At 39.9% G+C, this 25,896-nt stretch overlaps 1 protein-coding gene across 1 annotated transcript in view; it reads left to right on the plus strand.

Annotated features, from left to right (window-relative positions):
- The first annotated feature begins 9,034 nt into the window (after positions 1–9,034).
- The window catches only part of LOC102201476 (cortactin-binding protein 2-like), a 51,579-nt gene continuing 34,717 nt past the window's right edge, over positions 9,035–25,896 (plus strand). The window contains exons 1-2 of the mRNA XM_005747648.1: positions 9,035–9,371; positions 17,184–17,291. Of these exons, the coding sequence (XP_005747705.1) occupies positions 9,243–9,371; positions 17,184–17,291 (237 nt within the window). The 5' untranslated portion in view covers positions 9,035–9,242. The remainder of the gene's footprint in view (positions 9,372–17,183; positions 17,292–25,896) is intronic.

Genomic DNA, 25,896 nt, shown 5'->3' on the forward strand with positions numbered 1-25,896 from the left:
TTTTTTTTTACATTTAACCATAGTACTTACGATGTCTAATAACAGGACATCTTAACATTAGCTATAACTCTTTATCACACTCAAGTTGGAAAGCTTGGATTTAAATTCTTTACTGCCGACAACTGTAACGATAAAATAAAAATATAGATCAGTCATAGATTTCAGCCCAAATATTGAACACTGAAAAGTGAGTAAGACGAAATGTCTGTGTTTGAATATTATAAGCTATGCATGCAAATATCGTTATGTGAGTCTTTCACATATGTATGTATGGCAGCTGCAGCGCATTCTCAGAGGGATTCAGGGAAAGTGTGTCAGTACATCTAGATCTCCACAAAGGTACTACTTAGGTCTACTTTTTGGTCCTCAGAGTAACTGCACCTTTATAAGGATTGAAAACCTCATATAGCGTAATATATGCAATATTAATTCCAATGTTTCCAATGTGCATTAGGTGCAAGAAACGGCCTGAATTTCACCAAATAGAAAAAACGAATTACACAAATTATTGTTTTTACTCTTAGATTTTGAGGTTTTACTTTTTTTAAGTTTTATTTATCATAATCTGATCTTGTGGTGTTAATTATTAAAGACAAAATGTGATCCAGTATATTTGTGGTTTTACACATTTACATGATAGCACCAAAGAAGCTATCACAAAACACATTCATATGTTTCTAGTGTTAAACTCAAACCTTTTAATGAAGACATGGTAACTTATTTATCAGATAAATCTGACATAAGTCTCCATTGAACACAGAGTACACAGATGTGATACAAATATAATGTTACATTTTTCCAAAATTTTAAATCGTCTTATAATCATTGTAGTGTTTTTTAAGTTGGATTCGGTTTCAGCGGTCATCATATTAAGGAGAGTACTCAAACCAATCTGTTACATATATGTGAAGATATTCTCGGTCATTCATCACACACCTTCTTTGCAGTTTGTCTTTGCTGGAATGATTTTATTAAAATCATCCAAAGTTGCTTTGCTGAATGAAAATCCATCTATTTCTAGTGCAACTGTTACAGCGAGAAAAGTCTTCTCCTGTTTATCTATAGTATTTGGGGAGGGTACAAATCATCGCAGCAATGCTAAATCCACACTCCTATCAGCCTTCTTACCCCTGTGCACGTACTGTGGTCATTCTACCCATATGGAAAAGAAATAGAAAAAACTTGCATCTGATGTGCCCTCCTTCATATAGTGAATCATATAAGGCTTATATGATTTTCTCATGAACATACAAGTTTCATTTATATGATTCTTCAAGCAATCTTATATCTGTTTTCACTCTTGTATGCTTTTCGTACAAGTTTCACACAAGACAGATACAAACGTTATAAGATTTATATATATATATATATATATTCTATATGGGTAAAGCTAATGCCCAAAAAGACATTTAAATTTCATCTTATCATCTTTATCTGTCATTATTGGCCATAGAGCTTCAGGTACCTCATAACCAGTGTTGCAACTGTTTTAAACTTCTGTAGCTACTGATGCTCCTGCACCCGCTCCAATGTTTTATCATCATTTTACCCTTTTAGTTACAGTCCTCGTCAGTTTTATTGTACGAAATAGCTCATTGTAGACAATGACGAACAAACATCAGAGCACAAGTTCATCCATTTTTAGTGAAAGAGGCCTTTAAGGATATTACCCTTACAAGGACACTCTTCTCCTTCAGATTTAAATTCATTTATACCTTTCCTCTCTGGCTAGTTTTGCTGAGTGAGTCTTTAAAATAAAATTGGGGGAAAAAAACCCACAGAGAATAGAGCCTTTCACTATTTAGTACAAGCACCTGCTCCATCCACTCATGAGCCATGGGCTAGAGATTAAACAGAGGGAGACAGTGTGAGGGAGAAAATGAAGGGAAGATGCAAGGTGAATGGAGAGACTGGAGCTCAGAGAGAGAAGAAAAACAGTTCAGCCAGAATGGTGACTGAACAGAGGTCTGGTTCAGCTACTGGCAGCCCCTCAGGGACAATCAGACAGAGATGTGGCCTAGATCCCAGAGCTTCATGCCCACCTCCTCCTCCTTCCATTTCCTCTCGCAGACTGTAGAGTCACTATCTAAACCTTCCATGTCCTCCTGTTTGAAGCGATGGCCAGGATATGGGATCCAGGGCTCGTTGTATCCCGTCTTCTTGTTTTCTTTCCTGTCTCCCTGCTGGCCGACCAATGCCTCAGAGCACACAGGCTCCGGTGATGGCCTGGCCTGTAAGTCCATTACGCTATCATCAACAAAAAGGGAGTCATTGTACTTACTGTGTGCCCCAACAATAAGCAAGTTAATATGAGCCATGTATTCCCGCAGGGATTCTGATGATCATCATTTACGCTCAAGGCTGCTGCACTGTCTTCTCATCCATGATCTCCCTTCCTGTAACAGAACCCTTGGACCTTGTTTATGGGTCAAATTGACACGTAAGTAATGAGGCTGCTGCCACATCCAGCACACAGAAGAAGCATTGAAACACAGCCTCTTCCCCATTACTAGGTAGTTTTCCAGTAAATACACAATACATTTACAAATGATCATGTACGGCTGAGGCTAAAAAACGTACTCAGTTAACCTATAATATGACACTGTACTCACATTAAATGTGAATTATAATCAGGCAGCCAAGGCAACTATTTGAAATAAAAATAGCCCCTAAAATAGGACTAAATGTTACTCCACCCTCTTTCTACTAACATGTAAAAATTTATACTTTGTTGACTTCCATGCTCCTCACATTGAAGAGACTTTCATGCATTAGTATTCACATGTTTTCATATGCTACTGATGTTATTCAGGTCCTAACATCATTACAGAGGCTGAACTGGAGGCAATGTTATCCATATACTTCATACCTCATATCAGTGACTTCCCCCGTGATGGTGCAGGCCTCCCTTCTACGCTCCAGTCAGGCCAATTACAGAAAATATAATTAGACCAAGCTGGCACTGAGTCAGTGTTCTGTTAGATATAGTGAGCAAACTAACTGAGCTGCCTTCAGCTGCTTGTAGATGATAAAGTCTGCACATGACCTTGCACATGCAGGGTCCTGAATAGCAGCACTTAAAGTACTTGGAACTATGTGAGTGAAATTTAAACTAAATAGATAAATAAAAAAGGTAAGAATTAATTATTACCAGGAGAAAAACACACACATATTACTTATTTTTAGGAATATGGGTCAATTTCTGTCCCTATAGGTACAGTCCACACAACTGTGGTGCCTAGAGCCAGTTACTGGACCTAAAGATAACTGTGTTACCTTTCTGAGATACAAAAAGGTATACATTCATACTATGATACCGGGAACTGATGTTATAAAAAAAGTATTATTTTATGCTCCCATTTCAGTCTGTAATTAAAGTTTCATTCTGTTTCAGTGGAGGCAAAGTAGTACAATGGTTAATGCTATTCCCTCACAACAAAAAGTTTTGGGGTTGAACTCTTCTGCTGAGCTTTTTTCTCCATGTTCTTTGCAGGTTTTCTTTGAGTGAGCTGCCTAATTGCTTGATACTCCAAAATATAATAAGATTCCTCCACTGCTATTTCTACGTCTTCTATTTCTTCGAATTCTACAACCCCAATTCCAAAAAGGTCAGGACGTTGTGTAAAATTTAAATAAAAAACAGAATACAATGTTTTCCAAATCGTATAAACATATATGTTATTCGCAATAGAACATAGAAAACATAAAATGATTAACAAAGCCATTTTAATATTTTCACGAAAAATATATCATGCTGAATTTGATGGCAACACGTCTCAAAAAAGTTAGGATAAAATTTCGATAAATAAATGGTACTTACAGCTGGAGGGATATTTTGTAACTAATTTGGTTAATTGGCAGCAGGTCAGAAACATTATTCAATACAAAAGAAAAATCTTATGGAGACAAAGTTTCTGCATATTTGTGGAACAATTCAAGGATAAATTTGGCCTTGAACATCTCATCATCTGCAGTACATAATGTCATTATAAGTTTCTGAGAATGTGGAAAAATGTCTTCGGGGACAAGGCTAAAAATCAGTACTGGATGCCCATGATCTTTTGGCTCTGAGCTTACACTACATTAATGCAACCATAATGCTATCATGGAAATCGGTGTTCAAAATGGATCTATAGACTGTTATGCTGGCAACTAGTAAACCAGACATTTAAATTTTGCTGGCTTAGATAGTCAGTGCCAGAAATATTAAATGTTACTAAATGTTAAATGTATTATCTTTATTTTATTAACATCTAACTTAACAGATAACATGCAGTACTTCACATTAAGGTACTGTTGCTCGATGTTAAAAATGACCAAAAAAGTAGTTATACATTGGATTTGTCAGTATAATACACTGGTCAACTAGGTTTTGTTTCTCTTCTCTTTTATATGATTAGCAAATTGGACCCTACACATTTCCAAATGCACTTGCTTCTGGCTCCAAAAAAGCCAACATGGCACCAGCCATAAATCTAAAATCAAGGCTTCACAATCCGGAGTCCACAAAGTAACAGATATGTTGCAACATCCTTTAATGTTCCTTTAATGTTTTTCAAGTTATGTCAGTTGTCTACACTCACTGGGACTCAGCCATTCTCCCCTGATATCTAATGCCAGTGATCATAGCCTAAGGAGAATTGTCAGACTGCTTTGAGTTGATGGGAAAGCATCAGTAACTCAAATAACCACATATTAAATCCAAGGTATGGAGAAGAGCATACTTTGAATCAACAGCACATGGAACCATGGTTTAAATGTAACCATTTCTTTAAATGGTCACAATGAACTTTCAATAACATCTCCAGAGTAGTCATGAGAGCTCCATGTGTGCTGCTCTACATCAGAGTGAAACACGAGTTTGGCATTTGACATATCAAGATAGAGTAAGAAAAAGAGGAAAAAAATCTCAGCAGGAAAGGGAGAATTTTATGTGTAAATTTCCCTGAGGATAACAGAAAAGTGGGAAACGTGTGGTGTAAATTGTAGGCGTGTCAGATCAAAGAAAAAAAATTAAATCATAGTTGAATGAATCTGATTTTTAAAGTTCTGAGGTGAACTGTTGACATTTCTCCCATTTCTAAAAGATTGCTTAAAGAAGTTTTATGCTTCGACTTTAAATATCAGGAATCTATGTTTATTAACAGCCTACACAAAGACTTTTAAGGTAGCAGTAATCAAATCACTACTTAAAAAAAGTCAATAATTGATCGATTTGTCTTATAAACAATTCTTAACTTTGATTTTATTTCAGGAATTCTTGAATTGCTTTATTGTTTCTTTAATTCCTTTATTGTTTCCTCTATTCCTTTGCGAAGGAATAGAGGAAACGGTTTAGAGTGCAACAGCCCAGAAACAGCACCAGTAAAAGTTCCAAATGATCTTATGTCCCCTACAGTGGACAGATCCTGCTAGACCGACATGTTATGTGCAGCACTCAATGTCACTCACCACAATATTTTGCGGCAGAGATTAGAAAAAAACATTGGTAATAAAGAAACTGCACTGCAGTTGTTTGAATCATATCTATCTGATAGAAATGATCCCATCCATTGTGTAAATGGGGAGTCTCCTTCACACACAAAAGTTAGTCACAGCTTACCACAGGGTTCGATGTAAGTATTTCTTCTTCTCTCATCTCCTTCCACTCTGTGTGTTTATATGTCACTGCTTTATTTAATCATCTGTAGTTATTGAAATTTGGCTCTCTTTCCATAGTTTTGCAACTGAATTGAATTATTTTTCAACATTTAACAATTCCCAGATTTTCCTTAAAACTACTTGCAAATTAAGCACATTATCACACTTCTGGTGAAACCAAAATATACCTCATTAATCAACACACAGTCAAGCCCTCAATGAAACCAGCAAACGTCAATCATGCAACATGTGACCTAAATGGAGATTTAATAACATCATTCCAGAAGTCCAGGCTGGATCAGCATCAGTTAATCCTAAACGCCACATCTGGGAGCTGGGAGAGCCCCATCCTCTATCCTCTGTTTTTCTGGGATAAACAGAATCAGAACTGAGAGATTTGAACTCCGAGCATCAACTTGTGTAAGATTAACAGTGGGGCTTATAATTTGAAATCCTTTGCTTTGTGGCTGTTGTTGGTGTGTATTCTCATGGCTATTGAATACAAGCCTGATAGTCTGTTTAAGGCTCATTTTTGTAGGTTTTTTTTTGCTCCAGTTTGCAGCTACATTCAGCTATTGAAACATTTGTCAAATGTACATTGGCACTTATTTGTGTGTAGTGTGCTAAATATGGGTGCTTTTTAAGTCTTGAGCAAGAAGTCATTAAAAGTGCAGTTTACTTAAGAAAAAACAACTAAAAGCTTGTTCAGTGCTGCAAACCACTTGTCATGCAAGTATTCGCAGGAACGAATGAGCATGTGAGGTTTTGATGGTTTGTAAAGGGCAGAAGAGGACGGATGAAGAGTCACTGTACTAATTTAATGAAGGAGTGCACTGTGCTAAAGTACAATTTTTAAGTAGTTGTACTAGAGTTCTTTCCATTAGTTCTCCATTTACACTGACAGTAAAAGTTGTCAACTGGTATAACGTAGCGTTTTTAGCAGGACAAATGTTTCGTCACTCATCCAAGTGACTTCTTCAGTCTCAGCTGACTGTAGGTTTCCCCACTCTTATAAACAGTACCTTTGCACATTGACTGAAACTAGCACCACTGATGAACAATGGACTGTGAGGTCAGTTTCTTGATCATTAATATGCAAATTGCCATGACCACTGATCAACAACCACTGATCAAAAACCATTAATCTATGGTCACTGCCATGAGTACCATTCACAGAGAGTTGGGGAATAGCTGCAATAACAGCATTGTGGCCTTAGGCCCCCTCCTTGATTCAGAGATGGTCTTTCCTTTTTCACATAAATGGCCTCCTTGACTCCGCGCTCAAACCAGCGTTCCTCCCTGTCCAGGATGTGTACATCCTCATCATTGAAAGAGTGTCCACTGGCCAACACAGAGGGTTAACTCCTCTGTGTTGTGCCATCCACGTCACAGAGGTTGTTTGGTTTCCCCGATGTATAAATCAAGGGAATCCTCCTGGCACTTAACAGCGTACACTATATTACTTTGTTTTGTGTCAGGGGACCTGATCCTTGGGGAGGACCAATTTTTTGGCAGAGTGGGTTTTGGGGTTTCAAAGCCACAGAGACTCAGTGTTTAGGAAAAATGTGTCCTAACTGTTCCGATACTCCTGACACATAATTGATCGCTGAGGGTTTTCACTTAGGCAGCAGTTGTCCTTCTTCTCTCTATGATCGCCTGGAGCTTTCTTTAGGTGTCTTCCCAGCTTTGACAAATGTCCACCTGGAATGACCAGATTTACTCAGGGCCTTCTTGATATGGCGTTCTTCTGCCTTCTTGGCCGCTCAGTCTGTGGGGATGGTGTTCGCTCTGTGTTGTAGTGTCCTGATGACATCCAGTTTGTGCTCTAGTAGATGATGAGTCAAACCTTAGATACTGAGTTGTATGCGCTGGTTTACGGTACACATCAGCTTTTAAATGTCCCAATAACTGATGGACATGGGTCTCATTTCAGGGGTTTATAAGTATTTTTGTCACTGAGCAGTGAAATATTTTTCTCATGATAGTCTTTCTGGTTTTGCTAAACTGTGCACCCACCCTTGTCTGCCAGAAGGACATTAATGTTAATGTTATTGTCATTACAAAGTGATGTGAGAGTCTTCCTCTCCTCCATGCTGATGTTGGATGATAGGGGCTTTACATTGCTGAGAAAGGATAAACCTTTGATCCTCAGTTGCTCTGCTTCCACATTTGTATTTTTGTGTTTCAAACTGCTGTTACGCTACAACCAGATGAAGAGAATCAACTTTTTGGGGATTTCCTTACCTGGATGATTGAGCAAGCATCAAGGCAACATCACTGCTAGGTTTAAGTAAAGAAATGAATGAATTACATTATTGAAATACATATACAAATTGTTAATAATGATAATTTCACTGAAAGCTATTTAGGTTTTATTCATGTTTTTTCTTTATGAAGCTTTTCTATAGTGTAACACTGTAGAGTTATTACAAATTAGAATGAGACTTTCACTGATCTGTGAATCTCTTAAGCAGTTGCCTTTCAGCATATAATAACCTGAAATTCTGTTTGGACGTTATGAGATTGAGAAGGCTTTTCATTAAGTGAAAATTATGATGTCAAAGTGAAGTTGATTATTTATAAAGACTGCACACCATAAGTAGACTAACTATAAGAATTTTTAATGTACGTTTTGTGATTTCAGTGACCTTGACTTTAAACCTTTAAATGTTTGATATATTTCAGTCAAACTTTATTTATTTGCAAAAATATGGAAAAACCTTTAACTTGGACTTGCACTCTAAGTTAAATGTACATAGTGTAAAACCTTACTGCTAGATAGATTCAGTAGATTACATTTTTCAGTCAGCTGGAATTTGTTTTCTTACCCCTCCCAATTCAAGGACATAATTCCATCTATGGTGGCCTCTATGTGCCTCGTATCTGGCCAGTATTTAGCCAGTGTCCATCTCAAGCGCTATATTCAAGATCGTAGGGTAACATGGGGGCTTCCACAAACTAGCACCGCTTCTATGTATTTTTAATGGATTAATTATAAGTTAATGAGAATGCATTAGCTGATGAAAGATGTATTTACATACTAATGAAACTATATTTATTAATACAACATTCTATTTTTGTATTAAAGAATCTAATAAAAAAAACTACTGTACTTTAATGATTGTTGACTCACTGCATTAGTTTGTGGTGTTACATGAACACCCAGCTCTTTATGACTGTCAGGTGATATCATTGTAATGCATGTCTTGGAAATAAGGCAAATTTTAAATAAAGACATTTTTAACATCTTAATGTTTATTATAGTTACAAAAGGCTTCTGATCAAAGTTTGAAAAGCACTCATTTGTTGATTTTATAGCTACAGTGGTCAACAAATGCTGTTGTCAATCAGCCTGTCAGAAAGCACCTCCTTTCCAGTTGGGAGCGCACCGGGTCTTCTCATCTGGATTTTACGCGTAGCTCGGTCCACGCCCACATTGCCCACCCCCTCCCAGCTGCAGCACCCCGCACGCATTCAGTTGTAGGCTTTTAACGACGGACACTTGTCATCTTTTCCCCTCACTTCAGATTGTCAAATCTCGTTTGTCTTTCCTCTTCCATGGCCGCGCGTGCTGAGATTTGCGTTCAGCAGTGCAATAGTTAATGAGTGCCGGATGCGCCCTCACTCCAGCAGACCGCTACAGTACGAAGATGGCGTCGGAGGGAGCCAGCGGAGAGCAGCCTCCCCCGGTACAAACACTGGCAACCACCGTGCTGGGCAGCGTTGACACGGTAGGAAGCTGTGGGAAAAAGCGAAAGCCACACGTGTGTTTTTATCGGCGTGTTCCTTTATCAGTCACCCAGGAAAGAGGGCGAAATGTCGCGCGCATCTATTTTCGCACGGGCTCGTGAAGCAACAGCGGTGGCCAGCGCGAGCCTCGCGACAATGTCTGGGGAAAAACAAGGGCTTCGTCTCTGCTTGGGCTGATGAATAACCCATAATTACTCTCAGTAGCCTCCGTAAAAGCCAGAACAGTGTTGGTTTTCCCCCAGCAGTGAATTCTTTTGTTCTCCTCTAGCGGCTGCTTTAAAGGCAGGCATCCCTCAGTTGTAATGTAATCGTGTGCTTGATGGAAGAGAAAGCGTCGGTGGCTGTACAGGTTGATATACAGTATTACATTGCAGTAAATGAGTTAATGCGTAGAGACTTGGAGCGAGCTGTTCGCCTGGCTGCAGGAGACTTAAAACTGAGTATAGATTTATTAAAGCTGTCGTTTGCTCCCCCAAAGCTCCGCCGCTAGAGGTGAAATCTTTTTCATTCCATCTTGATTTTGTCTAAATTTTTCCGCAAACGATGAACACTTGGCATGTGGAGCTAAGTGTGGTGTGAAAGTGGTTTATTTAAATTGGCAGTCCTTAGAGACCTCACAGGCTTCCATAGATTCAGACTGTCAGACCTGAGGACTCAAGGCTTAAGCTTTTTTTCTTTTTCTTTTTTTTCTTCAAGCAGTCCTTTGTTATCACCAGCTGGTTTTGGGTTTCACATGTGTACAAGCACCTAGTTGTGATTTCTCTGTGCCCTTTCTCAGGTCACAGCAGCTCAGCACCCCCTATGTGCAAATGGATCGGTCTGTTGCCCCATCCGGCAGTAGGCCATGAAACCTTCCCGTCCTTTTGCTTGTTCCATGATATAACCTGTCTGACTGCTGTTATTGACTGGAACCCTGAGGCAGGATGAGCAGTGACACTCTTTTTAGTTTGTCCTTGTTTCAACTTTGTTACACATACAGCAAGTTTAGAAGAAGGAAAAAAATACCTCTTTGGATGAGAGTTTGAAGAGGTAGGCTAGTGGAAATGTGTGGTGTTGCAATAATAGAACAGCAGCCACAGTCCCTGAGGTGGGTGGGTGGTAGTGTGGGTGTTGAGGAGATGGTGGGAGAAGAGCTGTGGGGGTGAGTGGAGGGCAGAGCCAGTGAAAAGGAAGAGGAGGGGGTGCTGGCCCCGTTCACCATACACCTTTCTAAATTGGTCTTAATTTCAGTGACTCAGCTGGCATAGCTGGGAGTACTGTGTCAGCCAGCCCCCACCCCCTCTTGAGCGTGCTCAGTACTGCCTGGAAGCTGCTTTACATTTAGCGTTGAGGCGAACAGGTGCGGCGGAGACATGGGAGTCAGGCAGCCACCTCACCTCTTCAGTACCAGTGCACTCTCCCTTTTCCAGGTTCCAGGGGGCTTCCGCCTTGATGGCCTCCCACTCCCCCCTTCTCACCACCAACACCAACACCATGCCTGCAGTGGTTAAATAAAGCACTTTGCTCTTTGCTTACCCCTGTAAGACTCTGTTGTTGGCCTGAGCGGGGGGAAGTTTCTCGTTTGTGAGGATTCTGAAGTGAGGGTGGTTCAGAGAGGCTTTAGAGGTCAGTGAAAGGCACTCTGCCTGTCACCTCCCACCCATTTAATAGATGTTAGTGAATCAGACAGTATGTCTAGAAACTGAATTCTTTAAATGTTTCATAAAAAAACATGAGCACATAAACAAACAGGATTAACCCAGAGTGAACTACTTAATTGGGCAGTGCTAGGAAATTTTGCTTTTAAAAGAAACTTGTAACTCTACAGGATTGTCACTGAAAAGCACGACATTGCCTACAGAGGACGGTCAAGTGTCATTGTAGAATAGTTTTGTGTTACCAGATATACACCTTTGCAATTCCTTGTGGATGTTGTCCAGATGCTCTAACTTAGACCTTTCTTTAAATGATGTAATGACTTGATGTTGGTAGCATTTCCTTAACCAAATAACAAACACCAATCCTGTTAGCTTCCTTCTGACTGACAGCTTTTGTTGACTTTAATGCTAACTGCTGTTTTGGAACTGTATCTTTCACCTCGTAATCAGCAAACACTGTTGAGGAGATGCTGTACTGCAGGTGTGGTTGTTAATTGGAGATCTTTGCAGCTGCCATGTTCAGAATACTGTAGATTCTGATAGTTTATAATGTGTTATCCTTTCAGAAAAATGAAGCTAGCGTGAATGTTCAGTTCCTCAAAAGGTCACTTGAGGTTGACTCCAAAAGCGAATCAATCCCCATAGACTTGCATATGAAAAGGTCCAAATTTACAAAAGTAAAAACGTGTTTATAGCACAGGTATAGCCAGTTGGTGCGTGTTTAGAATCACCACTACTAATTGGAGTCACTAAACTGGACCTCTTCACTATATTTATGCCTTTTGAAACATTTTAATGGAATTATCTGAAAAGCAATATGGCTTGCTGTGTGTCACTGACCATTTAAGATGTGTTTGTCAGTGCCTTGCTGTGGTGCAGTTTATAGATACAACTTGCTAAGCCACCTTCTAGCATTAGCTAATGATATGGTAACTTCCGGTACCAAAGAACTAACATGTTGCCAAAGCTGAGGCTTCAAAATGTGGAGTCTGAAACCAGTAGGTGATGTCACAATGGTTATAACCATCTTTTGCATACAGTGTATGGTTTCAGCATCAGTGTCTGATTACTTGTTTTGTTACAATCTGATAATGCTGTTAATTAAAGAAATATGCAAAATATTCCTTTAACTGTGACAAGATTGTCCCTCATCTTTAAATCTTACCATTGTTGTCTGGCAGAATTGTTGCGTAACAGCAGCCTAAGAGTGGCCAGGGGTGTTTATGGGGGATATGCTGCCATGTTGGACGAGTGCCATTAACATGAGTGGCTGTAATGTCGCTGCTGAAGCTTCTTCCTGACAACAAATTTGCTGTGCTCTGATATGGGGGAGTTCAAATGACCATGTAAACAAGTTGGAGAAGTCATCAGAAAAGATTAAACGTTATATTTGTACAACCTATTAAGCGGGGCATTTCACTCAAATTACAGTACAAAAATACCTCTTCTCATGTTTTCCTTTGGTCATAAAAAAACTTCAGTCAAGTAGACTTACACAGGTTGGAGCCTTACACAGTCAAAAATAATAAGAAAAGTCTCGTTATGCTCCAGAGGTAAATAAGTGTACTAGTAATTGTGATTCTCCCAGTTTGGCGGCATTTCCATGTTGCATGTCACGTCATATAGTTTTGTGCTTGCAGGACATGAGTATGTGAGAAACTTGCAGGACTAAGCAGGATTTTGCCAGCAGAGCACAGTTGAGGAGCGTTCAGAACGAGCAGTTCCCTTCCCTTGTGGCTCCAAGTGAAATGACACAGGCCTTATTAAGTGGACTGGGGCTAACAGTGAACAAGCCTATGAATGCTGGCAAGGCTGCTCATGCCCTTGGTGCATGGCTCACGGCTCATGGAACAAATTAGAGTTTGCTTCTTCCCTCACCTGATCACTGTGCACAGATGCCAGACTAACCCCCCCATTAACTCTACTGCTTTCACCTCACACCACCCACAACCCAAGGTCTTGTGACAGGAGGACACCAGCTAAGGGTGGACATCCATCAAGGCCCCCTGACTCATCCAATTTGTTTGAGCGGTGAAAACACTGCTGGGAAAGGGGAACTTGAGGATCGATTGGAAGCCTGGATGCGAATGAATCAATCCCACAGAATCTCTTCTGCTTTTATTTCCAGTCTTCAGAATAAAAACATGCTTTGACTAAACTGTGATGTGATTGACACACTACTTTTCAGCTTCTTGTTCTGAGAAGAGAAAGCCTCTTCTCACCAATACGGGCCTATCTAAAAGCTTTCAAGGACAAGAGTGTTCCTTTATAAGGCAACATTAGCTCATTTGTTAGTTGTTTGAGCTTGAACTTTCTCTATTAATAACAATGTCATTAGAAGACACACAGAGGTAGTATGTTACAGAAATCTCTGATTCTGATGTTCAGTCTTATTCCTTGTTAGAGTGCTCTGTAGACATGTGCAAGACTTTGATGAAATGAAGAAATGTTGGCGGAGGTTTTGAAGGAGGATACTAAATCAGGTTTAAATGGCTGTCTGACAACTGACACCTCAAGAAAGAGCAGGCAGCAATCAGTCTGATGTAGCTGAAACACTCTTGCTATTCTCATTCGTTAGTTGCACTGAACAAATAGTCTAGTGAAAAGCTTCTATATTTTGCAACTGGTTGTGGTGCTTTTTAGCAGTTGGTTAAAAGAGGCCAACAAGGTAATTAGAATTTCTTCTGTCTGTCCTCTTCCTGGGAAGTTACATCATTGTATTTATTTAGCTGTCCGGCTAAAAATGCCGCTCATTTTTCTCACATTGGTTTGACTTTAAAAGAAGACAGTGACTTTAAAGGTTTCCTAACAAGACATTTTGACACTTTGCTTTGAAATGCTGTCAGATCTGTTGGGTTATTCGGGGACGTGAGCAGAGAGTAAAGTAAAAGTAAAAGCAACAATGCAATGTTAAAAATGTTTTCCTGTGCACTGAAGCCTCAAACATTGCTGTCAACAGAGCTGCATGTGAGAGCTCACAGTTGCTCCCTAATATGAAGTCTGATTATAGTCATGTGCAAGCAAATGTTTTTCTTTTACTGTACTGAGAACACATCTTAATCAGTATTTCCTGCTGTGCGCTACATGTGACGAAGGGCAATCTTGGTCACTGTGCTGACTTAATTCTCCCAATATTCTGTGGAGTTCACTTCAGATGTTCATCACACATGATGAAGCACAAGTAAAATCACAATCAGTGTACTTTGTTAATCCCAGAGGAAGAAATTACTATTAGCAAAATGTATCAGGATTAAAAAGGACTTTGTTGGCACAATGATCTCTTCAGCAGCATTATCAATCTCTAAATAAAAGGCTGGAACATAACTGTATTTTGTAAACTCCAAAAATAAAGTTCTAATTTTCTTAAATATTTCTTTTATCTTTGTAGCATAAATAACATGATTCAACATCAGGCAAAGCAAGAAGATCAGAGAACAAGGGGACTAATTCAAAAAGAGGGCAGAGGCAGTACATAGCAATTTTAGAAGTTGACCGGAAAAGGCTTGAGGGAAGCATGAAGTGCTCTGCTTGCTCACAATTACATCCATCTCCACCCATTGGCCCTGCAGTTACTACTGACCAAATAGGTGCTTAATGACCTACCCAAATGTAATCAGACCTTAATGGCTTGGAGATAGGATGGCTAGCCTGACTTTAGAACTGCACTTAACCCTCTCAGGCTCAAATTAACTTTTTGTTGCTAATGCACAACCAAGTCCTGCAGTGGCACGTCTGAGTAAAAAAACCTCATAAAATATGTATGTGGGGTAATCAGGTTGTTAGTTTTTAACTGTTGCAAATTGGCAACACCTGCCTCGAGAGGGTTAATGAGACCAGTTGGAGACTGGGAGCAAGTAGAACATTAGTTACATAGGCTAAAGAAGGCGCTGCCATTGGCTGCTAAAGGTAAAATATCCATCAAGGTCTAAACTTTTCTTGTCCCAGATTGTAAACACGTTAATTTTATAGCTGGAATCGCATACGGTGGCATCCAAAGTGGCGTGCAGAAAGATTTTGACAGAATCTGTGGCAAGATCTGAAAACTGCTGTTCACAAACGCTGTCCATCTAATCTGACTGAGCTTGAGCTGTTTTCCAAAGAAGGGGCAAGAATTTCAGTCGCTAGATGTGCAAAGCTGGTAGTGACATACCCTAAGAGACTGGCAGCCGTAATTGCAGCAAAAGGTGGTTCTACAAAGTATTGACTCAGGGGGCTGAATAATTACGCACACCCCACTTTTCAGCTATTTATTTGTAAAAAATGTTTGGAATCATGTATGATTTTCGTTCCACTTCTCACGTGTGCACCACTTTGTGTTGGTCTTTCACGTGGAATTCCAATAAAATTGATTCATGTTTGTGGCTGTAATGTGACAAAATGTGGAAAAGTTCAAGGGGGCCGAATACTTTTGCAAGCCACTGTAAATAGAGGCGCAAAGATCCACCCCTTCATTACGCTGATAGAGATGAGCAGGATCTATTCTCAACCTTGTCCAACACTGGAGCATCTGCACTTTATGATGAGCCTGTTACTACATTGAATGTTTACTTTGTGCCACAAACTAAAATTGCCATTGTACACCAAGTTTTCTACAGACTTTGAAGGAACCAAAGGAAACAGTGCAACAATTTGTAATGAGATTATGTCACACTACCAGAGACAGTGAATGTGGTATTAATGTTAATAACCAAAACAAAGATGCAGTAGTAAGAAACCTGCACCTAGTGGGGACGAAAAGGAGAAATCCAATAAAGTGTGTTACAGATATTAACATATCTGTCTGCAAAGAACTCAATTGCACAGTTGGAGGACAAACATGTAGAAAATGCTATGGCGAAAAAATATTTGGGTCTATGCGTTTGCCATTGGAGATGGAGCAAACGAAGGTCACCATTACGTGGGGATTATACTTTCCGCTTTCGCAACTGCGCTAGAGTCCACTTGGGTCCTGGTAACAAACGGTTAGCACAAGGCTGCGTGTGGATTTCTCAGTAGAGAAAAAAACAACACTCATACTATAAACAAGACAACTCGGCTTGTGTGAAGTGTTTTCAGCTTGGCGTTGTGTACCTTGAGTCAAGTGTTTTGACCAATGCACAGAATCAAATATTTAGAGATATAAGATGTAGTTGCTGCTGTTGTCTTCGTGAGTCTTTATTATATGGCATGCTGCAGGGAAAAAAACCTGTTCTAACGTTTGAGTCGGAGGTTTATTTTGAGCACCTGACTTTTTTTCTCTTTTTTTTTGGTTCTCCTTCTTAAACTCTGTCCATACTCTTTCATGAGTTGGTAGAAGATGTTTGTTGTGTCAGTGTCTATGGGACCTGTTTGCTGGATAATTTGCACAGTTCTGTTTTTTGCTGCCTATCAGACTTTTCATAACCGAACCATGACCTTTGCTCAGAAGTAGCCTCTCATTTAGGAATGAGCTCCCCCTTTAGTTTTGGCTGGACCTTCTGTGGTGCCGTGGTGACTATTGCAAACTGTCATCTAAAGCAATGAAAAAATATTGCAGTGAACAGTGTGTCAAGATATTATAATAATGGATTGCATTTATATAGCGCTTTTCAAGGCACCCAAAGTGCTTTACAATTCCACTATTCATTCACACACTGGTGGAGGCAGCTACAGTTGTAGCCACAGCTGCCCTGGGGCAGACTGACAGAAGCAAGCCTGCCATATCGCGCCATCGGCCCCTCTGGCCAACACCAGTAGGCATTAGGGTAAAGTGTCTTGCCGGTGACCTTCCGGTTACAGATGCGCTTCCCAACCCCCTGAGCCACGGTCGCCCCATATTGTCATCCAATATATTTGATCATATCACAGAGCCCTATTCAGAAAGGCCACGGTAAAAGGAAAGAAAGCTCTAGTGTAAAGGGTGATTGTTAGGAAAAGAAAAGCTAGAATTAAATTTCATTTATATAGTGGCATCACAGCACAACAGTTACCTGAAGGTGCTTCATATTGTTAGGAAAAGACCCTACAATGAAGGGAAGGGTTTGAAAATGAAACTTTCAACCTATTTAAATCTGAAAATGATTAGTAATCATGATCTCAGTACTGACCAAAATAAGTCAGATCTTTGCACCAATTAAGCAGCCTTAATTGATCCTATTGTCTCTGACTGTCATGTGTTATCTATGGTGTTTTTTGCAGAAATGTGAGTTCAACATGGATAACCTGAGCAAACCGGAGCTGCTCACCCTGCTGAGTATCATGGAGGGAGAGCTGGAAGCCCGAGACCTGGTCATAGAGGCCTTGAGAGTGAGTCCAAACAACACATACATAACACTCTTACTGTCTATGCGACTGTTCGGTTAAATTGAAGTTACTGCAGCAGATTGCCTTTGTTAGAGGCTTCAAAGTGACATTATTAGCTGTAATTGTGATCCAGAACTGCATTAGTATCAGTTATTACGAATGATCATGACCCTTCGGGGTTATCACATTCTTTGTCTGCACCTGGGAACCAGCTAGGCTAGCAATGCTAACCGGATGAGTAATGCTCCTGTTTGTGGCACTTCATCTTCAAGGTTTGTCTTTGTGGACTGTTTGCTATTACACCAAGTGCACTGCTTTTCTACTTAAGGCTTGTAGATAAAAAACAATTATTTACCCACTCACATTCATTTAGGTGCTATTTTTTTATACGTAAGCAGTTTCTAACATTCACACACTCCTGATGGATGCATCAGGAGCACTGGGAAATCGATCCCCCAACCTGGTGACTGGTAGACGTCCAACTCTACCTCCTGAGCCACAACTCTGTTCAAATTGCCATCAAACTGTGAGGTTTTCAGTTATGCTCTAATGCGTTCACTGGTGATTGTATTTGTGCCTATATGTTTATGTATAATGGCAAGCCGATGAAGGTTGGGATGAGTGTTAATGGGACAACATATTGATCTGTGGTTACTAAATGATGAACCTGTGTCACCCTCATGCTGGAGGTTGCTCGTTGTCTGCTGGGGCAGGAGTTATTATTCCTCTCTCTCTCTCTGCAGTTCAGTATTTGGGTCATCACTGTTTGTCCACATACTACTTTAAGGGGTTTTTTTTTTGGGTTTTTTTTAAGAAGACACTCAAAACAAGGTTGAGCTGCAGGGGAGGAGAAGAATCTACACGTGCTGCTTGGCTGAACTGGTGACCTCTGGGTTGTGCGAAAGGCTTCTGTAAGCTTTTCTGTTGCTATTGTGTGTATGTGCTGTTAGCAAGCTGCTAATCTTTTCCACAGTTTGAGTTTCTCTCTCGCAGCTCTTCAGTTATCAACCGGGTTGATGCTGAACAGCTTCTAAACAGCTCAGCATCTCTACTTCTGCAGTTTACTAATATGTTTAACTCAGACTTTCTCTGGGTCGTCTGTCTTTTTGGCCATTGCCCTTTCTTTAAATTTAGAAAAGTCTGCCACCTGTTCTGTGTCTCTCTGCTGGCATTTGTTTGTTTTTTGTCTTGCTCCCTTGCTGCCACTTCACCCATGTTTTCTGCTGGCATAAAGAGTCCCTGCAGGCCCTATCTCCCCTGTGGATGGATATTCTATGGAGGTTTCAATGAAATAAGCCTCCTCTCTTCCACCCTCACAACTCTCACAGATACAGTGAGCCTATTTGCTCTGTCACAGATGAGCCCCATCCAAGAGAGAGAGATTACGGTAAAGGGGAAGGAATGGACACTGACGAAGAGAGTGAGAAATGATAAGAGACAGAGTTAAAGAGTTAATAGAAGTAAATCTAGAGTGAGACGCCCTTCATTGTGAGTTCAACTTGAAGCAAAGACAATGGAGGGTGGGGGGGATGCAGAAAGACGAATGGAGGCCTCATATTATCTCCGACAAAGCAGGACAGTGTGACAGAGTGGATTATACCCACTCCCACTGAAATAACCAAAAGAAAAGCATGAGCTGAGCCACCAGCTGCAAGGCTGCCAGTGACACTGGACTGTGCATTATTTTTCTCCCCCAACCCTCCACCAATCAAGCTAACCGGCCTTAATGGTCAACATCCCTAAAGCTCCTTAGACTGGCTCAGTTACAGAGCTACACAGAGAGCTGAACCCTCAGCTCCTAATGTTTTTTGCACAGGTTCAATGTGTTGCAAATTCCCTACTGTACTTCTCTGATTCCACACCAAAAGTTTGGATCAAACTTCCTTGGCTTGGCATGAGTACAGTGATCATTTGTGGTGTTTGGGTGTCATTAAGAGGCTTTGGTGGCGCAGATTAATTAGCGTGTGGCTAAAGCTGGCTGAGCTGCCATATCTGGCTTCATCCCAGAGAAAAAGAAAGGAGGCTGTAAAGAGATTAGCCAAACGACAGAGATATCACATGATTACCACAGCCGACAGCTACACAAGTCACCTATTCTTCTGTGCCAGGAGCCTTTCAGGGGGCATGTGGAAACTGCATCTTTACACCGTTCTCAGTGCAGGAAACAAACTGTTTTTGTTAGTGATCAAAGACCATGGACATAAGGTCCATTTCCAGAATGATGTGGCTGCTTTCACCATTTTTACTGAGAAGCTACTTGAGTCACTGTGGGTAAATTTTCCAGCCAGAACCAAGATGAAGTCTTTGGCTTGTAGCCAGTGGTACTTTCCCACTAACACAAAGAAATAGTTTTACAAAGACACCGTTTTTAAAGCCTCTTTAGCATTGACGAGAGAATAGATGTAGGAAATCTCAAGGTCGTTAGATCTCTTTAATGTTCTTGACATTTCACAGCCTGTCTCTACTTCTACACTGGCTAGAAATGAATGTTTTGAATGAAAGAAAGGAGAAGAAGAAAAAAAACCGCTTTCACACTAGATACTAAAATAGTCACTTAGTTTTGTTTGTTATGCTTTCAGATGTTCTCTTTGCATCAGTGTGAACTGTCAGATAAATACAACCACAAAGGAAAAGGCATTTTGGTTATAATCATGATTTACATTTAACTACAAAATCCTCCATTGCAACATCATTATCAGCAATCAAAACACAACGAGTTCAAGCACAAGTAACACACTCCTCATATTGTTTGGATGTGTTTACTACGAAGGATAAAAGATTTCTGCTCACGAGAAGTGAATGCTGATAACACATTATCATCATAAAGAGGTTGTGATAGATCACTGAGGATTGCCTCTCCTTCCCCCACCATTCACAACTCACAGGGCTCACATCATATTGTGTTGTTGCCCACCTGCAGTTTTATTGGACATAAATCTATAGTTCATTCTTATTAGCTGCATGAAGAATAATCGTTTTAATCTTTTCTTGTAAATGACACTTGTGTTTAATTAAATTTTTCATCAGTCAGTGTCCATACATTCTCATATTATTTGACACCTGCAGTACATTCACCATTGGTTGTGTATTTTCTTCTTATGACATCAAAAATCTTTGGGTTCTTTTGGAGTTTAGCTGAAGAAAACTAGCACGACACGAAGAAAGAAACTCATGTAGAAAGGCACAATACTTTGTTCGTTTGATTACAGAAGAAACAATGACAAGTTATTCCTAAATTCAGAGGAAATACTTTTTTGTTGTAGTTTGACTTTGTTATTAGCATAACAGTCTACTGAAACTGTGGTACATTAGTCAAAAAGTACACCAAAGGTATCCATGTGATGCTTCTGAGAGTCATCTTTAGCTGTGAAAAAGCAAAGTGTAGAGGTAGATAACCACTACATGAGTGTGAGTGTCACCATGCAATACTACTATTATATGGTTTTATTAGCACAGATAGACTTATAGTATTAAAATCAGCATTATTTTACACAATTTACAGATTCTGATTCTATTATCAGTATCTCTTGTTTCATCGATTCTCAATGAGCTTTCATTCGCTTTTAAGCAGCATATCAAGGACGATGCATTCTGCAAATTAATTGCATGCTGTGTGGTCAAATGTTTGTGCCTGTTGGAGGTATTTCCCTTCTTTGTTGTGATCAGTGTTGTCAAAAAAAATCTGTCCAGAACATTTAGAGCACTGTGCACTATGTAAACCAAACGCTCGGTGTGCTCTGAGAAGCTCCCGACAGTTGGACAGTTTGTCAGACGTTTTCTCGCTGTTATGTTCTTGGTCTCAGTGGGACAGAGAGATTGTACGGATGATAGTGTGCAGATTGGACGCCTGTGATGTCGTGAAAAAAAGATTTGACGGGATGATTTCACCGGCAAGAAGCAGTTATGTGCAAGGCCATTGGGGGGAAAACATCCCACTAAGATGCCTTTAAAACACTGCAGACAAGCTCTGAATGAATGTTATTGTCTGTTCACATACAAATACAGAAAGGTAATGGAATTAGTCATTTTAAAACGCTCATCTTGAAGTTGGCAGTTATATTACATTATGTCTGTTCTGGCATTGAATAAAAAAAATCAAAAATTCAATTTATACATCATTCTTACTCAAATCTCTGAAGACGTCATTAATGATTAGAAATTGTTTCCTCCTTTCTGTTTACTGCAGTTTTAGGTCAGTTGGATGAATATGCAGTTTAACCACTTGAGTGGTCAAGAAGTGCTTTGAGCCTGGAGAAATGATGGAGTCATGATCTTGACTTGGTTGCTGACATTTTAAGGTTGGGTGATGCATTAAAATTTTTCCATCCGGCTACATCGAGCCAGATTTACAGTCCCATGGTTGTTTCCATTTGAACGGCTCTTGCGACTGGTTATGGGAACCAATGCAGTGGCTATGAAAACAAACTTGTGCACAGTTCTCCAAAAATGTAACCGTGGTTGCTCAGTGGTGTTAAAATGTTTTCTTTAAAAACATAACATTTTAATTGGGCAGGGAAATACAAAGTTTGTTGCTTTTTTGACAGATAAACCAAAAACCAATGAGCAGTTCATTCAGAAAGAATATTTTTTCTCTTTTGAATCTTTATTATTGCTTTTTAATAAGAGAAAAGTACTTCCTATCCGATTAATCGATGGAATAATTGCTAGGTTACTCGATTACTAAAATAAACAATAGCTGCAGCCTAGACAGTTCTGTGCTCTGCTGACAGTGTTGTAGGTTAATATGATGGGCCAGACATTTGGTAGTCTTACTCACAAAGCTTTATCAATCCTCTCATCTGAATCCGCAACCAACTACAAATCAACACTTAAATGAAGGTGTGTAACATATCTTTGGACTGCTGGAGGAACCCAGATCACCCAGCAGAATTGTGCCCAGATCAAGTTACATACCCTGGACACAAATGCTTTGGTTGGCCCTAACCAGTTTCTTTTGATGATCATCTTTTTTTTTCTATCTTCAGCTAATAAACTTATCATGCAGAAATGTATACGTACATTTAGACAGAATAGTTTAAAGTACAGAACACTGTCTCACAGAAACAATGAAAAATATACATCACAATACTGCTATAAGTACTTTATAATGAATGGAAAATGACTCAGCTAATGCCTTTCCATGTTTTGTTTTTTTTTTACAATGTGTGTGTGTGTGTGTGTGTGTGTGTGTGTGTGTGTGTGTGTGTGTGTGTGTGTGTGTGTGTGGCTGGTTAGCTTGATTGGTGGAGGGTTGGGGGAGAAAAAAAATGCATAGACCAGTGTCACTGTCAGCCTTGCAGCTGGTGGCTCAGCTCATGCTTTTCATTTAATTTAAAGGACGCAACAAAAATAAAGTTTCTAGAGTAAATTAATCTAATCTGCTTTCACTTTATATTTGGTCAAATGCCCACTGTTTTATGATATAACACTTTAAAAACTAGACGAAAATTTGTAATTATCTGTTTTATTGCCTCAGAACGAATATGTCCCTTTTTTTTGAAAGTGCACCTACTTGCTCTGCGGCCCAGTAATTGGCCCTGAGGGGTGCACTGTGTACCCCTCTTTCTGAGAGTTTAATGCATTAGTCTTAGCATGAATTTTGTCCTCTTGAGGTGAATTTGAATAAAATTCTTATAGATGTGATGTTTGTTAATCCAGACGGGCAGCCGGCATTGGCGCCATCCGGCCTCATACAGGCATGCTTCCTTGGGAAGTCATGTGATTTTACCATATGACTAATAGATACCATGAATCTGCTGTCAGCAATGGGTTCATACATGCTTAGCACAACACATGCCCTGAGCCATCAGCTTTCTCCAGCGTCACGTTATCTTAGACCATCTAGCTATTTAAGGCATGCCCTGTTGCTGGGCTTTTCCAGCTCCCCCTCCTACATATTCACTCACTCAGTAGTGTTTGACATGTACATCTTCTTTTCTCCCTTTTTGTTCATGTAAATCTTGTATTTTAGACATCCTGCCCTCCCTTTTTGTTGATCTTTGTCACTTGCTGCTTCTTTGTTTCTATCTCTGTTCTTATCTGTTTGGACAGACAGCAGGGCAGCTCATTACTCATCGTTACCGTCTTTCATGGAGTCCCTCTCCCTCTTCATACAGCTTTGAATTTCTGTTCTTTTGCTGCATCCCACACTCTGCATCTCTCTCTATGGGCTGTACAGCTAATCCAAAATGTGTATTAAAAAAACAGAGTGCGCACTCTGAACTGCAGAAAGCTGCGATTTTCTTTTTTCCCCTTCACCGAGAGATGCTTCAGAGAGCTTCCCCACTGCTTTGCAAAGAAATATAAATCAATGAATGGAAATATCTTTTTTTATTCAGACCAAGCTTCATCAGCAGGTCCACCTGACCCATCTTTTTTGGTGGGGTTAGTAGGTATTGGAAATGAAATTATGATGATGTAATTACTTCATTTTCTTCTTTATTGTGCTATCAGAGCATGTGCTGCATAATTGCCAGGGATTTATGTGACTGTTTAGAATTAGGCTTGATGCAACAAAAGAGCGACTATGAACTGATAACTGCTTTTGAGCTGATGTGGACGTATTTAACATTCAACCACACATCACAGAATTCTAGGAGGTTGTAAGTAGAACAGAAGATTTCATAATTTAGAACAGAGTGATTTAACGGTCGATTAAATGTTGAATTACTGCTATTAGATATAGCAGATATTAAATAATCTGGAAAGGTTTCTCAGAATTACTGATTTTGAGTGATAGTTGGTCTGGACTCTGCTACTTACATCCTAAAAACTGTCTAGCATAACAGATCAGCAATATGTGAGAAGGAGGAGTATTCCTAGTGTTGGCAAGCAGTGATACTAATGCAAAGACTTTGGGAGTTAAGCATTTAGCTACATTTGGGTGGCTATAGCTAAGGAGGTAGAGCAGGTCATCTACTAATCAGAAGGTTGCGAGGTTGGTGGTTCAATTCCTGACTGTCAACCCCCATTGAATGCCAAATACCCTCTGGCAAGATACTAACCCCAAGTTGCTCTCTGATTCATCCGTCACAGTGTGAATTTTAGGTAGAATGCACTTCTGCATAGGAATAGTGCTTGTATGAATGGGTGAGTGAGGCATGTTGTAAAAAGTGCTTTGAGTGCTCTGAGAGAGTAGAAAAGCACTATATACGAATCAGTCCATTTAGCTCTTTCTCCTCAGCCTTTTGCTTATTTGAGTCATCATGCTATCAAACACTTTATTTGGAACCTTCTAAAGTGGCATGGTGACATAGTGGTAACGTTTAGCCATAAAGCACTGACAGGCTTGTGCTAGTCCATGCTCTGCAGTCAGGTAGGTTAACCCTTTGTCTCCAGTTTCAGATACATCCACAAGCCAATCAGCATCAGGCTGTGATCTGTTTGCTGCCTAACAACCAGACCTTCCCCACTTCTCCAGCCTTACTTCACTCCCCCGACTCGTATTACACCACCGTCCGCTGATATGCTGCTTAGGAATGAGGCTGCAAAGACACAGCCACAACTGCCAACCCCCATTTCAAGGAAAATGGTACAGCCTGATAGCGGGTGTAGCCTCTTTCTTTTGGCTTTTTATTTTTTGTGGGTGGGATGATTTTTGAAGTGCTGTCAGTCATTGCAGAAGATGGATCCAGTCCCGTGGGGGTGGACTGTCTCAGGGTTGAAAGAGCATGTCGGAGTGTGTGTGTAATGTATGTAGGGCAGCGGCTAAGGATTGTTTAAATTATTTATATTTTTGGCTTTTATTTCTTTGATTAAGTAGGAAATTTCTATTCTATTTAAATTTCTTAGTATTTGATCAACAAAATATATGCATTATACTTGAGCCAATGAAACCCATATTAATATACTTAGTGAATAAAAATGTTATTACCACATATGCAAACATTTGGTCACTAATTCATCTATGAAGAAAAAAACCCTTGTCTGACAAGGCTTTAGACTTCTGCTTCGATTGTTTTAACCACACTTTGCAGGCATGTTGAAATGATCCACAATGTTATGTCATTGCAGCACCATGTATTTTTAAACACGCTGATCTTTCTAGCCTGTAGGGCCAGGATATGGTCACAGAGAAGAGTGGCTCCTATAAGGATAGCCTTCAGATTTAATTCCTTTATCAATGAACAATATGTAGTGCTGATAACTGATTAATCTTATCAGTCAAATATTAATTGGGAAGAATATTTATTAGTTTTTTGTGTCGTGTATAATGGTTGCTGATGTCTGCCTTTGGGTCCTCACTGTGGTGTCTTTGAAGAAGTCAAAGCTCCAACGGTTGCAGCAGGGTGCTTACGGATATAGATACAAATGTACAAACAATTTGAATATGAAGCTGTCAGGTAGGAAAGAAAGAGGGAGTCCCCAGAGAAGATTCATGGACGTGTTGAAGGAGGACATGCAAATGTGTTTTTTGTGGGCCATTCACGTACTGTATTTAAGTATTGTTCTGTTGTCTATCCTGTGGGGCTGTAATTTGGTAGCACTATATTCGGGGCATTCTGCTGAGCTGAAAGGTTGATGGACTGTATTTGGTCCGTGTGCTCCTGCAGGGGGATGTATTATTGTAGCTGCAGTAATAACTGTTCACAGAATGAATGAAAAAAAA

The sequence above is a fragment of the Pundamilia nyererei genome, unplaced genomic scaffold (assembly GCF_000239375.1).
Source record: "Pundamilia nyererei isolate P.nyererei 1_Seehausen unplaced genomic scaffold, PunNye1.0 scaffold00201, whole genome shotgun sequence".
Lineage (NCBI taxonomy): Eukaryota > Metazoa > Chordata > Actinopteri > Cichliformes > Cichlidae > Pundamilia > Pundamilia nyererei.